This window comes from Bos taurus, chromosome 5 (assembly GCF_002263795.3).
Source record: "Bos taurus isolate L1 Dominette 01449 registration number 42190680 breed Hereford chromosome 5, ARS-UCD2.0, whole genome shotgun sequence".
NCBI classification, from domain to species: Eukaryota; Metazoa; Chordata; class Mammalia; order Artiodactyla; family Bovidae; genus Bos; species Bos taurus.
In genome coordinates this window covers 97,037,698-97,055,360 of record NC_037332.1, presented here as the reverse complement: position 1 = coordinate 97,055,360, position 17,663 = coordinate 97,037,698, and the positions used below count along the sequence as shown (strand labels likewise).

The 17,663-nt window shown below is 44.4% G+C and overlaps 1 protein-coding gene across 2 annotated transcripts; it reads left to right on the top strand.

The window, feature by feature from the left end:
• Positions 1-1,401: 1,401 nt before the first annotated feature.
• Positions 1,402-7,416, top strand: APOLD1 (apolipoprotein L domain containing 1). Of its 2 annotated transcripts, XM_005207017.5 has the most exons (2): positions 1,402-1,878; positions 3,585-7,416. In XM_005207017.5, exon 2 carries the CDS (start codon positions 3,588-3,590, stop codon positions 4,326-4,328), a length of 741 nt encoding a protein of 246 aa, XP_005207074.1. In that variant the 5' UTR covers positions 1,402-1,878; positions 3,585-3,587; the 3' UTR covers positions 4,329-7,416. The 2 variants fall into 2 exon arrangements, with proteins under 2 accessions (XP_005207074.1, NP_001094650.1); NM_001101180.1 differs by lacking the exon at positions 1,402-1,878 and having other exon boundaries at positions 3,535-7,416.
• Positions 7,417-17,663: the final 10,247 nt, after the last annotated feature.

Here is a 17,663-nt window from a genome sequence, read left to right as displayed (position 1 = left end):
TCAGTTCTGGGATTTCTTTGGAAGGAATGATGCTAAAGCTGAAACTCCAGTACTTTGGCCACCTCATTCGAAGAGTTGACTCATTGGAAAAGACTCTGATGCTGGGAGGGATTGGGGGCAGGAGGAGAAGGGGATGACAGAGGATGAGATGGCTGGATGGCATCACCGACTCGATGGACGTGAGTCTGAGCGAACTCCGGGAGTTGGTGATGGACAGGGAGGCCTGGCGTGCTGTGATTCATGGGGTCGAAAAGAGTCAGACATGACGGAGCAACTGAACTGAACTGAAACCCCAAACACGGCTTCCCTGGTGGCTCAGTGGTAAAGAATCTGCCTGCCAATGCAGGAGACGAGGGTTCGATCCCTGGGTCAGGAAGATCCCCTGGGAAAGGAAATGGCAACCCACTCCAGTAATCTTGCCTGAGAATCCCATGGACAGAGGAGCCTGGCACGCTACAGATACCACTCAGTGACTAAACAACAACAAAACCCCAAACACAAGAAAATGTCCAGAGAAGCTGGAGGAGCAAATGGGAATTGAAGAATCAGGGTACATTGTCTCACTCCCTGCCTACTCTACCACTGCCTGACCGCCTGCCCAATTCACCCTGCTTTACATTCCATTTGGAAATGACTATGTCTGTGGGTTCAGTGGAAGACATTTTCCCACCTCTTACCTCAAAAGCACAGGCAGGCACTGAAAGTGTCTGACTGAGGGTTATGTTTATCCTTTGAGGAGCTGTAACCAGAATTTTTGGACATGGGTCAGATTCAGAAAAAGCAAGTTCAAAGGCCCATGATTGTGAGTAGCAAAAAACTGGGTTGTGTTCCTCAATACCATGTCTACTTATAAAGGTGGGGGACTTGTGTTCAAGAAAGATATGGTTGCTAAGGCTTTCCAGACAAACCAGAGAATTCAGACAATAACTCCTATCTGGGAACCTGTGGCAGGAGTCTTCCTGGCTGAACGGCCAACACCTATCTGAATGTCCCAGAAAGCACCCACAGACGCTATCCTTGTTTTCCTCTCCTGAATGATCCAGAATATTGCCCTTCAGCCGGTGCTTCACTCCGTGGGGGTAGAATGCACTCATATAACTCTTGGCTGGGCTACAGTGGTTGCTTCCCATGAAAACCCAGGAAACAGAATCCCCGCTGCTATTGAAAGTGTATAATTAGCTCCTCGTGCAGCCTGACCCCACTGATTTTTCTGACGCATTTGGCCCGAGGTGTGCCCTTTCTGAGACCTCCAAGAGCTTCTCTGCAGCTGGAGATGCTCAAAACTGCACGCAGCACTTCCTGTGGGCGTGGCTTTGCATTCTGATGGTTGCGCCCTACTGAATCACGTGTTTCAAAGGCTCAGACTCACGATGCTTTTTTAAAAAAATACGGGAGTGGACTGTGAGTGGCTCTATCAGATAATAAGAGTCTCTTCCCTTTTTCTTTTTAAAAAGTGGTTGTGTACTGGTGGCCTCCCAAGAAACACTATAATTGGTCAGCCTGGGGTGCGTTTTATGTCCTCTCAGATAACGTCATTAGCTATTTTCAGGAAAGGGAAGGCAGAGTATGCCCGCGGGACAATGACAGCAGTTGTTTCAAGTTGGGGAAGAGCCTGTGGTTCTTTTCCTGCGTTTGGGGGAAAGCGAACACACAATGTTCATTTCCTAAATACGGGATGTGCTGCGAGGCTGGCGGGTCATTTTCCACCATGTCATATCCTTCTGGATGAAGGCAGCAGGGGCCAGGACAGGAAACGGCAAATTCTCAGAATAAGACAAGGCTTTCCCAGGGCCGTCATTGGCTCTCTGGAACTATAAAGCTTGCTCATCCAGAAACAGCCTCAGATTCTTCTTTCCTGGAGATAGCCAGAAGTGAGTGGTAAGTGGGGAGACCAGAGGGATGCTATCTGAAAAAATAGCCACTGGACTGGTAATACTGGGGTTGTATCCTTGGTCCGTAATATATTTGGAGTAACTTTGCCTCGTTTTTGCTCAGAGGTGTCTTTATCTGGCAGTTTGTCAGTGGTGGGTACAGTTATGGAGGCATGCTAATAAAATTAAGATCTAGGCGTCTAGAGACCAAGATTCTACACTGGGCTCTGTGAAGTATCAGCTGCAGGTAGAACTTGTCTTTCAATTTCCTCACCTTCCACATGAGAATAATGATTTCTGTTCTGATATCTCACAGTAGTGAAATGGTGGATTTCTATCACTTTGTCACTTTTGAGACGTTCCTAATAATGAAAAGTACAATGGCTATGAAGGGAGAAATCTTTGGCAACTGGAAAGGATGTACTTTTACTCACGATGTACAGTTTTCTCTGTTAGTCATCTTCAATTGGCTTCCGTTCAGCTTGGTACGGGTAGCCCTCAGTGAGCTGTTCAACAAAAATTGTGGCCCCTTTTAAAATTCTGTTCAATTGTTACTCATTTTTAAAGGGAGCTTTCATCATAAAGGGACATACTGGTGCTAGTGTAATTTACTTCTAATTAAGCATGTATCAAAGAGTGAGATTTCTGAAGACCTGATGAGCTCTAGTTAAAAGAAATAGTGATTCTAAGATAAGAGCTGGGAAAAATAACAAACAGAAGAGTTGCTTCAGGTGAGCATCTAACTTAGAAAAATTAGTTTCTTACATTTGATAGATGCTTTTTGAGTTTTTGGTGATTTGTCTTTTTCACTCATCAGAGAGGGGAAAAAACTATTGCAAAACTCTTAAGATCTTAGTCTTCTTGTAAGGAAAGGGCTTTGTAAAGGGGTACAACCTACTGCTTGCCACATGTCATCTTTCAGAGATGAGGGCTCAGTATTCCATGCCTGTTCAATCCTGGGCGGCTCTTTCTGATCCCATGGATTGTAGCCTGCCAGGCTCCTCCATCCATAGAATTCTGCAGGCAAGAATACTGGAGTGGGTAGCCATTTCCTTCTCCAGGAGATCTTCCCCACCCAGGGATCGAACTTGCATCTTCTGCATTGGCAGGCTGATTCTTTACCACTTAGTCACCTGGGAAGCCCTTCAGTAATTGCAGTAGACTTATAATATTAATAGCTGCTGCTGCTGCTTCTGCTAAGTTGCTTCAGCCATGTGGGACTCTGTGCGACCCCATAGATGGCAGCCCACTAGGCTCCTCTGTCCCTGGGATTCTCCAGGCAAGAATACTGGAGTGGGTTTCCATTTCCTTTTTCAATGCATGCATGCATGCATGCTAAGTCGCTTCAGTCGTGTCCAACTCTATGTGACCCTATGGACAGCAGCCCACCAGGCTCCTCTGTCCATAGGATTCTCTAGGCAAGAATACTGGAGTAGGTTGCCGTTTCTTCTCCAACACTCCCTTATTTAACAGATTAAAAAAAAAAAAAAAAAAATCAATCCTTGGCATTCCCTGGGAGAAAAGTGGACGAGAGCATTATTCCTATTGGCTTACTCGGATTTAAGGTCCTGGGAAGTGGAGGACTCGTCCCAGATGACAGAACGGGTCTTTGAGAACCTGACATATGACTCATTGGAAAATGACCCTTTTCCCCTTGGGTGGCCGTAGCTGTTGCGCTCGACTTCGGGCTAACCGCGTGTCTCATCCCCGCAGGACATGGAGAGGCCGGCGGCCCGGGAGCTGCAGGGCGCGGATGCTCTGCGACGCTTCCAGGGGCTGCTGCTGGACCGCCGCGGCCGGCTGCACGGCCAGCTACTGCGTCTGCGCGAGGTGGCCCGGCGCCTAGAGCGCCTACGCCGGCGCTCCCTGGCGGCCAACGTGGCCGGCAGCTCGCTGAGCGCGGCGGGCGCTGTGGCCGCCATCGTGGGACTCTCGCTCAGCCCCGTCACCCTGGGGGTCTCGCTGCTGGCCTCGGCCGTGGGACTGGGGGTGGCCACCGCCGGCGGGGCCGTAACCATCACGTCTGACCTCTCCCTGATCTTCTGCAACTCCCGGGAGCTGCGGCGCGTGCAGGAGATCGCGGCCACCTGCCAGGACCAGATGCGCGAGATGCTGAGCTGCCTCGACTTCTTCTGCCGCGGGCAGGGCGGCGGAGACCGCCAGCTGCTGCAGTGCGGGAGGAACGCTTCCATCGCGCTGTACAACTCGGTATACTTCATCGTCTTCTTTGGCTCCCGCGGCTTCCTTGTCCCCAGGCGGGCCGAGGGGGCCACCAGGGTTAGCCAGGCCGTGCTAAAGGCCAAGATTCAGAAACTGGCCGAGAGCCTGGAGTCCTGCACCCGGGCTCTGGACGAGCTGAGCGAGCAGCTGGAGTTCAGAGTCCAGCTCTACACGAAGAGCAGCCGCGGCCACGACCTCAAGATCTCGGCTGACCGGCCCACGGGGCAGTTTTTCTGAAAACATCTTTTCCCATCTAATGACCGAAGCCAGAAAATCATCCCCATGGGATGCTCCATATTTGTATCTCCCTCAGGAAAACACGAAGTTGGGCTAGGAGCTGAATGCGAAGGATGAGAAAAACTATTCGAGGATGGGGGGTGGGAGTGTGTTCTCCCAACTCTTCTTTACCTATCGCTGACATCCTGCCAGGGGCTGAGTGCTAGGGACTTCTACCTGCCTGATCCTGGTGGGATATATGACCTGAAAAGTATTTTATATTTTATCATAACCGTTCGGTCTTCACACCCTTCCTTGGGCACTCCTGATTTAAAGTTGTTGCCACGTGCCTGTCCCTGCCTCGGCGGGTGATTTGAGCCGAGGCTGGAGAACGGTGCAGACACCCCCACCCTCTGGGTCCTCTTCGAGCCCCATTAGGCTTTGAGGTCCTCAGAAACACCCGTGAGAAGAGACACTAGCTTTAAAACCTCTCTGGCAGAGTTTCTGAGTACGAAGAACTCCAGAATCTAGAGCTAATCAGACTCTCTCTGAACTATGTAGGAGGGTTCAGGACCCAAGGGAGGCACCTCCCGCTGATATGCGCCCCCTCCTCTCTCAGCGTGCCCTGCTCACAAATCCAACCTGGAGATGGAGTGGACCTTCCTAGGTGACTTCATAGCCAGACCTCCAAGGTGCTCTGAGAGGGGAAATCCACTAAACCGTCACCTAAGTCCCGCCCCCTTACGGAAGAAATTGAAGGAAAGGGAAATGGTTAACAGCTTCGTATATTGACTTCATACTGTAGAGAAGGGAGCAATGGCTTTTGAGTTAGTCCTGGGTTTATTCTGTGTGAGACTTGGCTTCCTAGTCTGTAAAATGGGTGCTAAAACCCCACCTTATTGGGAAGTATTGAGTAAGATAAAGCCAAGCACAGTGTCTGGGTGGTAAAGAGTGGTCTCTGGGCTTCTAGCATCACCTGGGAACTTGTTGCTGCTGCCGCTAAGTCGCTTCAGTCGTGTCCGACTCTGTGCGACCCCATAGACGGCAGCCCACCAGGCCCCGGCTTCTCAGAAAGGCCAATTCTTGGACTCAGCTCTGGACTTAAGGAGTCAGCAACACAGGTGGGGCTCAGCAAGCTGTGTTTAAACAAGCCCTTGGGGGTAATTTGATGCCTGCTGAAGTTTGAACACCATTGCAATGGGTGTTAGTTTGTAATCCCCTGATGAGCGTTCTCTAAGTCTATAGCCTCTCTAGGGGCTGCTCCGTCTTTAGTGTCATTCACAGACGGTCAAGGACAGACTGTGTCCCAGAAGTAAAAGAAAGAATGTGCGTGGGGGCCTTGTGTCAATGCTTCCTGGAGCAATTTCCCACCAGTTGAACTAAGAGATGTAACAGAATCAGCCCGTTAGAGGGCAGTGTTGCCTGCTCATTGTAGAAACTGGTACAGAAAGGAATGTGAATTTAATGAAAATTGACCTTTATTACCTTTTCTAAAAACCTCCAGACCATGTTTTTTAATTATTATTTATTTTAAGTTTATTATTTAATTACTGTTTATTATTAACATTTAATTTTATTTAACCACATTAGAAAATAATAGGAATAGCAAGTTTCCAAATGGGAGACTACTGAGATTCTTTTCAGGAGACTTAGCTGAGTTTGCCTTTCTAAGGTGGGCCATGAGCTGTAAACAGTATTGTGTTCCTTAAATAAGTCTCCTTCAGAGGGAAATTTTTTCCCTAGTGTTTTGAATGATCCTTTTAAGTAAATGAGGGTAGTTCTTTTTTTCTCTTGGATTTTTTTTTTGGTTGCTGTTCTTTTTATAAGTAAATAAGGGAAGTTCTGAATAAAGAGACCAGGAGCTGAATTTAAGCCTCATAAATGGAGGCTTGACTTGTCAATATAGAAATGATGCAAGCATATCTATCCTGAAGGTAACTGGCCAGCAGATAACACTTGACCTGAAAGGCCCTCCCTATTTAGTTCAGGGGAAAGAAAACCCAAGTAGAGGCATATGAAGGAAACACTAGGAAGCCTGATGTCCTGCGAAGTTGGGTCTTAGGAGCGACAAAGTAGCTTGTGTTATGATGGTGATGTGTTATATTTTCACTTTGGAACCTGTAAGATATCTGTAAGCTGTCTCTAAGAAAATACTTCCAGTTTCTTCAATTTCTATTGCTACCACTGTATTGCTGAAAAATATGTTGAAAAGTCTTTGGGATCACACATATACCCAAGCTAGGTTGAATTATGTGATTATCTAATGTGTTTAAATTTACCCAGTTGATCCCCCATGCTTACCAATGATGGCAGTGTGTCTGAGGAAGTGTAATTTCAGTGCTGGGAGAGGAGTTGGCGTGCCTATATTTTTATTTTTCCTAAAATGGCAATTGATTTGTATTTTGATTTATTTTGAAATTGGTACCTTAAAAAAAAAATGGTGTCAAATTTCTTAGGTTACCTTGCACAGATGCTAGCATTTTAGATCACCAGAATGTACTTCATACTGTTATATTATGTTTGAAGGTACAATCATTGCCTAACTCCATCTTGTATTAAAGCTTAAGTTTGAATTATTCTTCCAAATGCCTGAGCTGTTCCTTAGAAATAAACCGGGCACTTTTGGAAGCAGCAGCAACAGAGACCATTTCATATCATTAGGGTATTTTGACTGTACCAGTGTCTTAAGCTCCTGAAATTATTATTTTAGTGGCCTACTGTACATCTAAGGAAGGGTGTCTATTTTGGAACAGTACTTTGCACATTATAGGAGCATAGTAAATGTATTTGAATAATTTAATAAACTTTAGCTCTATTTAGGAGTTTGTTTTGATAGTGAAAGATCATTCATCCTCTTTTGTGTCTGTTATAGAGATGGGAGCCTCTACCAGGATTTAAGTCAAGTTTAGTTAAATGGATCCTAGAGACAAGTATTTTATTTATTTCTTTTGTGGGAATGTGAATAAGGCTTTTTCCTTAAGGCCATCGTTCTGTAAACAAACAGACTGAAATGGTATGTTGTAAAGGGAAGGAGAGAAAGGGGTATTTAGATTACAAGTGTACTTCAGAACAATATCCGAGTTGGAAAAATAAACACGTTCATATTGAAGGTTTAAGTGCTTCTGTTGGTTTCCGGGGTTTACAATCGTTTGGATTGTTTTCTTTCACAAGAAAGGAGTTTCTTTTGGTTCTGCATCTCAAGGATTCAATAAAACTACATTCTACTCTATTAAAAAAAGTAATCCTTAACAGACATTCTGATCCTAATCACTTTGATGCGTTTGTCCTCAGGTGCCTGTCATTTCCAATGTGGCAAATGTCAGTGTCCAAAGTATTTATTGGGAGGAAAAAGAGAAAAGTGATGTAGAAGCCACCCTAGATCAGATATGTCAAGCAATTTGTCAACTTGATATATTACACAGTCGATGCCTTGGTATGAAGTGCAAGTAGAAGGAATGGAGACACTGAGATAAAGCTATTGTGCAGAGAGAAATGGGATACATTTAAATTCAGCAGTTTGTAACCTCCTAATTTTTTTCCCCACTGTAGCAAAATCAGTCCTCTCCCTTTATTGAAATAAATTGCCCATTTCTCTTTCTTTTCAAAAAAATTTTTATGATTCTTAATCTTTTTATTTTATTGAAGTAGAGTTGATTTACTCAAACTTCTTGATCTTCCTCTAATTAGTTACCTAATCTCATGTTTGCCTCTGTATAAATTAGTAACTTTGAGGAAAGGTAGAGGTTTCATCATTTTAACTTAGAATATTCCGCATCAAACTGTATAAATCAATTTTTAAAGATTAATCAATTCATGTACAGGAATTCTCTTTATCTAAAAATAAGACTTCCAGCAGTTTCAAACCTTTGAACATAACTACAATCTGAGAAGTAATTGAAAAGAATGCTTGTTGTTCAGTCTCCTAGTTGTGTCTGACTCTTTTCGACCCCATGGACTGCAGCATGCCAGGCCTCCCTGTCCCTTACTTACCACCTCCCGAAGTTTGCCCAAGTTCATATCCATGGCATCGGTGATGCCATCCAGACATCTCATCCTCTGACACCGTCTTTCCCCTTCTGCCCTCAATCTTTCCCAGCATCAGGGACTTTTCCAATGAATCATCTGTTCACATCCGATGACCAAAATACTGGAGCTTTAGCATCAGTCCTTCCAGTGAATATTCAGGGTTGATTTCTGTTAAGATTGACTGGTTTGATCTCCTTGCTGTCCAAGGGACTCTTAGGTGTTTTCTCTAGCACCACAGTTCAGTTCAGTTCAGTAGCTCATTCGTGTCCGACTCTTTGTGACCCCATGAACCGCAGCACGTCAGGCCTCCCTGTCCATCACCGACTCCCAGAGTTCACCCAGACTCACGTCCATCGAGTCAGTGATGCCATCCAGCCATCTCATCCTCTGTCGTCCCCTTCTCCTCTTGCCCCCAATCCCTCCCGGCATCAGAGTCTTTTCCAATGAGTCAACTCTTTGCATGAGGGGGCCAAAGTACTGGAGTTTCAGCTTTAGCATCATTCCTTCCAAAGAAATCCCAGGGCTGATCTCCTTCAGAATGGACTGGTTGGATCTCCTTGCAGTCCAAGGGACTCTCAAGAGTCTTCTCCAACACCACAGTTCAAAAGCATCAATTCTTCGGCGCTCAGCCTTCTTCACAGTCCAACTCTCACATCCATACATGACCACAGGAAAAACCATAGCCTTGACTAGACACCACAGTTAGGAGGCATTAATTCTTTGGCACTCTGCTTTCCTTACGGTCCAGCTCTCACAGGCACATCAGGCTTCAGAAAACCCAAACACTAGAGATGGGTAGAGAGCGAGGACAAGAGACAGCCTCTACATCAGGATGGCAAAACTTTCCCAGAAGTCTCCAGTGGTCTTCACCTGGCAAGTCACTAATTTTAATTGTGCAAAGCAGGCTGGGAAATATAGTACCTTTAGCTAAGAACTAACTGTTCCCCAAATACCTAGGTTTCTGTTTGTAATTAACGAAAAGGAGGATGGACATTGGTTGAAGAGGCCAACAGTCCAAACAACGAGCCTATAGTGGTTGCTGCAGTCTGTTGAGAACTGTTGCTGAAGGTAATCTCATTATCTGAGTGCCAACCTGAATCCCCACCTTGGAAACACCCCTGGGTCCGGATGTTGCACTGTTAATGACTGTGCAACAACAACAAACAAAAGAGGGCTGTGTTGGCAGGTTGGATCCTGGCTGTTTGCAAAGGCCAGCCATAAGCTTGGATTCTATCTTTGCTGAAGCATACGGTATTCCTGTCATAACAAGTATCCTTTTAGTTAACTGCAATAAATCTTTCCTTGTTGAGTTGACAGGGGGTTGGGATGTTGTTACTTTTTGCTCCTGGCAAACTCCTAAGTGGGAAAGTAAACCCTGCTGTGGTTCTGACTAGGACAAAGAGTGAGTCCTAAAATATGGAAATAATCTCTTAGCAAACAACAGGTTGCTAGGAGAGGGGGAAGTGTGCTGATGAAGCTCTCAGGGCCCAGGAATGAATATTAGGGACCTTCAGCATCCTCAGACTCTGACTGGCATTAGCACAGGGTAGTGGAGAGCAGGCCCTGCGACGTGGTCCTGCCTGCACAGGTAAAGCTTGTCCATATGAAGCTCACTGGCAAAGAGTGATGTTTACTCCCATTTATATTAACGTTTCCAATACAACCCCACGGGGCGGGAGTGCAGGCAGGTCTGCAAGCTGATTTTCACCAGAACTTTAGCAGTGAGTCATGGCCAAGGTTTCTGCCTCCCAAGCGTACAGGGCACCCATAACAGGACTTGTGCCAGCACTTGTATGGATCCAGTTGCTAAATTAAACAAAACAGCTGTAATTGGGAGAAACTTTTGGTGTACATGGAATTGGAGATGGGTAGTGATATCTAAAATCTTTCTTTTAGGCCCCAGATTTCTTTTCCCAGTTTCCCTGGTTGACATGGGGACATTTAGTAAAACTGACCTTGTTGCTTGGCTTCCCAGGTGGCGCTAGTGGTAAAGAACCCGCCTGCCAATGCAGGAGACATAAGAGACTGGAGTTTGATTCCTGGGTCGGAAAGATCTGCTACAGGAGGGCATGGCAACCCACTCCAGTATTCTTGCCTGGAGAATCCCATGGACAGAGGAGCCTGGCAGGCTACGGTCCATGGGGTCACAAAGAGTCAGTCACAACTGAAGTGACTGAGCAGGCATGCACACAAGACCTTATTATAAACCTGCCCTGAACTTATTTACAAAACAGAAACAAACTTACAGATACTGAAAACAAACTTACTGTTACCAAAGGGGAAACATGGTGGGGAACGGATAAATCAGGAGCTTGGGATGAACATACACTACAGTATATAAGATAGATAACCAACAAGGACCTACTGTAAAGAGGAAACTCTACTCAGTATTCTGGGATAACATATATGAGAAAAGAATCTAGAAAAAAATGAATATATGTACCTGTATAACTGATCACTTTACTGTACACTTGAAACTAATACCACATTGTAAATCAACTATACTCCAATAATATAAAAATAAAAAACCTGCTCTGTCAAAATTTCATTAAAGAACAATACTTTCCTAAATACTTAAGTAAATGACATTTAGCTAACAAAGTTATAAAATAAATGTGGATTTTTGAAAATACTAATCATAGTTAAAATTTGTGGAAGATTTACTAAGTAGTGTCCTAAGTACAATTTGATGTGGATTATCACATTTACAAAAATCTTTTGAGGTAGGCACTATAATTACCCCATATTATTAAAGAAAAGAAAGAACTGGAAGGTTGTACAGCTAGCAAAGGCTGCTCCAGGATTTGAATCCTGGCAGCCTGACTCCAGGGTTATACTCTTAGTTCTTCTGAGAGTAAGTTTACTCCTAATATAAAGTAAAAACTAACAAGAGTGACAACATTAGTTACAAGTCTGACAGGTTCATTCATTTAGAAAACATTTATTGAGTGTTCACCTTGTATCTCCCACTGCCATTTGGAGCAATACAGACAGGACTCTAGATGTTATGGCCCTGACAATCTGGGTGGGCTATACTCTGGTTTTTCCAGTAGTCATGAATGGATGTGAGAGTTGGACTATAAAGGAAGCTGAGCACCGAAGAATTCTTGCTTTTGAACTGTGGTGTTGGAGAAGACTCTTGAGAGTCCCTTGGACTGTAAGGTGATCCAACCAGTCCATCTTAAAGGAGATCAGTCCTGAATATTCATTGGGAAGACTGATGCTGATGCTGAAACTCCAATACTTTGGCCACCTGATGTGAAGAACTGACTCATTTGAAAAGACCCTGACACTGGGAAAGATTGAAGGTAGGAGGAGAAGGGGAGGACAGAGGATGAGATGGTTGGATGGCATCACCAGCTCGATAGACATGAGTTTGAGTAAGCTCTGGGAGTTGGTGATGGACAGGGAGGCCTGGCATGCTGCAGTCAATGGGGTCGCAAAGAATTGGACACCACTAAGTGACTGAACTAATACCCTGATGATGCCAGTAGGTTAATCAATAAGAAATTAGGGGAATTCCCCAGTGGTCTAGTGGTTAAGACTTCGACCTCTCACTGCAGAGGGCCTGGGTTCAATTCCTGGTCAGGAAACTAAGATTCCACAAGCCGCATGGTTTGGCAAATAATAAATAAATAAATAAACAAACAACCATGGGATTCTCCAGGCAAGAATACTGGAGTGGGTTGCCATTCTCTTCTCCAGGGGATCTTTCCTACCCAGGGATTGAACCTGTGTCTCTGGCATTGCAGGCAGATTCTTTACTGTCTGAGCCATCAGGAAAACCCCTAATAAATAATAAAATAAATTTAAAAAGAAATTAGAATGTAGTTTTTCAAATGGCTAGTATTTGCTAAAAGCAACATGGGCCAATTTGAAAATGATGAAACTTCAGCTCTGATTGTAAAAATTTGTGCATAGGTATTTTGTAACCCTGCCCCAAATGTCCAAAACATGGCAAGATTCTTGTGAATACAACACCTGAAATAAAAGGATGTGATTAATAAGAGCATTTTGCTAGCTACTGATATGCTGAGACAGAAGGTGTGGGCCGGGACCACACAGACATGAATAAAGGAATTACTGGTTCAATAGACCTTTCCAGATCCTGCATAAAAACCTCTGAAAATGAAACTTCTTGTGGTCATTCCATCGAAACTATCACTGAAACTGCTTGTCAGTTTTCTTCCTGATAGGGGTGTGTACTCAAGTTCTGAATGGTGGCTATGGACTAAAAGGGCTAGACACTTGTGGGTGAGTAGACAAGTGTGTGTAGGAATAAGATTCTAATAGTAATAAAATAATGCATTATATAATCTATGCGTGTCTGTGTCTGCCTACTTTTAGTCAGCTTTCTGTTTGTGAGAGTCACTTTTGTTATTTGGTTGTAACTTGTTTATTCTTATTACTTTATAGTATCCCGTGTGACTACTGTTTGGTTTTTGTTGCATTTGTGTAGGCAAATACCTGAAGTATATAAGAACAATTCATTGTGTTGATGCAAATTCATGGAAAAAGCCCTTAAAAGTACCCAATGTCTCTAATTCTAACTCTGTACATACCATGATGCCAACCTCCGATGTGTAATTTGAGACTCTCCATGACTCTATCCATCTGAAAGGAGAAGCCTGGGCTGATGGTCTAACAGTTCTGGTGCCAAAGATTCCCTTCTGCAAGTTAATAAACGGAAGTCTAGAAAAAAAACAATAGTAATAAAATTACTCAAAATAATAATGCTTTGTCTTCGAATGGTTTGTTTTTAACACAGTTTCCTGAGATTTTGCATGGAGAACACTACTGTTGGATTTTCACGCCTTTTTTTTCCAACAACCATTTTTTATTAATTTTCAAGACCTTTCAAGGAAGGCATTTCTATTGGTTTTTCTGTTACTCAAAGGACCTTTCTTTGATGTTTGAGTACCTCAGGTATTCACATCTACCATCATCTAGTTATCACTGGAGGGAATCCCCTGATGGTCCAGTGGTTAGGACTCCATGCTTCCACTGCTATGGCCCAGGTTTGACCCCTGGTCAGGGAGCCAAGATCCTGCAAGCTACGTGGCATGGCCAAAAAAGAAAGAAAAGTACTGGAGCAGGACTGGGCTTGAAGTCTTGGAAAATCTGAAGCAGATATCTTAAGATTGATGTGTCCATATAGAAAGTTTTACTAACCTTTTAAATTGTATTGATTCATTTTATTTTTACCAGTGCTGGGTCACTGTTGCTGTGTGGGCTTTCTCTAGTTGCAGTGAGCAGAGGTACTCTTCTTGGTAATGTGTCGACTTCTCGTTGTGATGGCTTCTCTTGTTGTGGAACATGGGCTCTTGGGTGCATGGGCTTCAGTAATTGCAGCACGTGGGCTCAGTAGCTGTGGCTCCCGTTCTCTAGAGCACAGGCTCAAGAGTTGTGGAACACGGACTTTGTTGCTCCAAGGCATGTGGGATCTCCTGGAATCAGGGATCAAACCCATGTCACCTGCATTGGCAGGCAGATTCTTTACCACTGAGCCACCAGGGAAGCCCTCCTAACCTTTTAAACTACAATTTAATTTACATTTAAGACTTTCTGCCCCTAAGGAGAATTTTAGAGTATATTGAATGTTTTAGGTGGCATTGTAAAAATGTGAAGTAGTATAAGAAAATGACTTTATCTTTCATTTATTTCAGATTTATTTATATTTCATGGAAAGATTCGCCTTCTTTTTAACAGACAATAAAGAAAAAAGAAAAACATGCAGACGGTCAATAATAGGCCTTTTACTTTTTCTAACTTTTCTGTAGTTTCTATAGACATTGTTGACTACTTAGTTCTTAGAAGACTCTGAATACACACCCCAGAGATGAGTTTCTGTGATGTTTGTTTCATTTTAACAGTGGGTTATGAAAGGTGATGTTGTGAAGGGCTAAGATGAACTTAATCCTGTGGTTTTAATGGAAAAAATAATGAAGTAGTTTATGGACTTTACAAAAAGGGCCAGATCTAGAAGTCTGAGGGTGGCAGGGGCGAGGGCTGAGGGGAGGCTTGGGAGGGGGAGGAAGGTAGAAAGCAGAGGGTGAGCAGCAGCAATAAGCAGGATGGGCAGTGACTAGGGGAATGTCCTCCATGAAACTATAGGTTTTATGGCTTTGAGTGACCAGGAGGGAAGAATCAGATCACCACACACAACCAGTTTGCAGGAGCTTCGATGGTGAGAAACAGAAGCAGCAAGGAAAGATAGTTGAAATTGATGTCTTACTTTCATCGGCTCTTAAACCTGTGTGGTTGGCATAAAAAATAGAATACGTGCCCAGCCTTAGGTCAGCACTATTCTGCAGCTGAATCATAAATCTATGGTGCTGACAATTAACTTCCTGACCTCCAATAGCCTTCCTCTCCTGGGAGGCCTCCTTTTAAAGGCATGTTATCTGAAAAGGAGAAGACTTTAGAGTGACTCGGGTTACCCAGTCCCTCCTCTCCAGTATGACCAGTTCTGTAAGCTTTGTTAAGTTGCTGATCCACATTTACCTCTCAGAACAGGACCAGGGGACATTCATGTGCAAGAGCTGCCAAGAGAGGTTTTTCTTTTCCACCGTCAGATTGAAGCTTGTCACTACACAACTGCCTTACACTTGGAAAGCTGCTCTTCTGTCTGCACGAGGGATGAGCAATCTTGGCCCAGGGTGATAACCTGCTCCAGAAGCCCAATTTAGTTTATGATATCCTTTACGTACAAGCCTATGGCCTTTCCGTATCACGGTGGCTGGTTCATCTGGCCTTTCTCATCCCCTTGCATACACACTACGGACAACATGGATATTCCTCCATTCAACAAAATAGTTATTGGGGAAATATTTGCCAACTATTTGCTAAGTTTATTTCCAGGTGTGCTCAGTCGATAAGTTGTGTCCAACTCTTTGCAACCCCATGGACTGTAGCCCACCAGGCTCCTCTGTCCATGGAATTTTCCAGGCAAGAATACTGGAGTAGGTTGCCATTTCCTTCTCCAACTGAGCACAGAGTAGTGAACAAAAACAGTCAAATGTCTTGACTTTGTATTCTAGTGATGATAGGGAGCACAGACATAAAGAAAATAAATGTCTGGTTTGTGAGATGGTATGTATTCATTTACGATCGCTGCTGTAACAAGTTGTTGCAAGCTTAGCAGCTTAAAATAACACAAACTAATTTTCTTACAGGCAGAAGTCCAATGTGGGTCTTACTGGGCTAACATAAAGTAGCTGACAGGGCTAGGATTCTATCCTGAGGATCTCAGAGAGGATTCGTTTTCTTGCCTTTTCTACCTTCTAGAGGCTGCTGCATTCTTTGGTTTGTGACCCTCTTCCACTCTCTCCAATGCCTGAAATGATCAGTTGAATCTTTCCCTACTGTGCCACTCTGACCTTCTGCCTTTCTTCCACTTTTAGGGCCCTTTGATTACAAAAAAACCCCAACCAACCAACCAAACCCCCTGCCCCCAAATACATCCGCTCAATGAGAGGAAAGGTAGGGCATGTTATCAGATGGGCGTGGTTACTTGTACTGGAAAACAAAGTTTCCTTCATTTCCCCATGAAATAGGAAGTGATATCATGGAAGTGACAGTGGAAGAGGAGCACTGGATGGTTGAGAGGACGTTCAGGAGAGAGAGGGAGAGAGTGGGCTGAGGAACGCCCTGGGCTTGCCAGGCAACATGAAAGGCCGCTTACAGAGGGGCGGTATGGGGCAGGTGTTTTATGATGTATCATTAGGGAAGCACACTTCCTTTCCCTCAGCAGATTGGCTAGTCAGGTTTCTTACATTCAAACAGTAGAAGCTCTTTCAACCAGTTAAGCAGAAAGGAAATTTATTAATTTGTGTTTAGCCTTTATGGCATCCGGTCCCATCACTTCATGGCAAATAGATGGGGAAACAGTGGCTGACTTTGTTTTTCTGGGCTCCAAAATCACTGCAGATGGTGATTGCAGCCATGAAATTAAAAGACACTTACTCCTTGGAAGGAAAGTTATGACTAACCTAGATAGCATATTCAAAAGCATTACTTTGCCAACAAAGGTCCATCTAGTCAAGGCTATGGTTTTTCCAGTGGTTATGTATGGATGTGAGAATTGGACTATAAAGAAAGCTGAGTGCCAAAGACTTGATGCTTTTGAACTGTGATGTTGGAGAAGACTCTTGAGAATCCCTTGGACTGCAAGGAGATCCAACCAGTCCCTCCTAAAGGAGATCAGTCTTGGGTGTTCATTGGAATGACTGATGTTGAAGCTGAAACTCCAATACTTTGGCCACCTGATGTGAAGAGCTGACTCATTTGAAAAGACCCTGATGTTGGGCAAGATTGAGGGCGGGAGGAGAAGGGGACGACAGAAGATGAGATGGTTGGATGGCATCACCGACTCAATGGACATGGGTTTGGGTGGACTCCAGCAGTTGGTGATGGACAGGGAGGCCTGGTGTGCTGCAGTTCATGGGGTTGCAAAGAGTCAGACATGACTGAGTGACTGAACTGAACTGAACTGAACTGATTGTTTGTTAATTTATTAAAGCATAATGAGGAAGAATCTCCAAGAAAGTGAAGGTCAAGTTTGGGGGCCTTGTAGTCAAGAACAACACCCAAACCTGGAGATCAGCACGCCAGCAGAAACTCCACTGCTGCTGCCACTAAGTGAGGACACCTTACACATGCTGGACACCAGACCCTTTGCCATGGCTGCTCCCTCAAGCTGGACACCTATGCCAATGCCAGGATCCACTTTTTTGCATTGCTCTGGAGAGGTGTGTCTGCTCGGTAAAGACATTTAGGTGCAAAGGTGGGTGGGAGAGTGAATTTCTGGTTTCTAGTGGGCTTGAACTGGGAGAATTTTGCTCATCGCAGGAAAACTGTTCAAAAGATGTCAGGCTATCACCAAGCATGAGAAATTGTCCAGGATAGCAGTTAACGTTTTATTTTACCTATTTATTTTGAACATTTAGACATCAAACCCTTTTACTTAAATTCAAAGGCTTCCATTGGAAAGTGTGGCTGGAAGCTGCCGTGTCCTATACTTACTATTTCATTGTGGCAATGATATCTGGATTGACTTTTTACTTATGTACTTTTGGCTGCACTGGGTCTTCGTTGCAGTTCATGGGCTCTTCCTTGCCGCACGTCGGCTCTGTAGTTGCCACTTGAGGGCGCTAGAGCACAGGTTCAGTAGTTGCGGTGCATGCGGTTAGTTGCCCTGCAGCACGTGGGATCTTCCCCAACCAAGGATTGAACCCGTGTCTCCTGGATTGGTAGGCGATTCTTAACCACTGGACCACCACCAGAGATGTCCCAAGGAATCTCTTGCTGCTGCTGCTAAGTCGCTTCAGT

Coding starts and splice junctions, on each gene's coding strand:
- APOLD1 (XM_005207017.5), top strand. CDS start 3,588: ATGGAGAGGCCGGCGGCCCGGGAGCTGCAGGGCGCGGATGCTCTGCGA.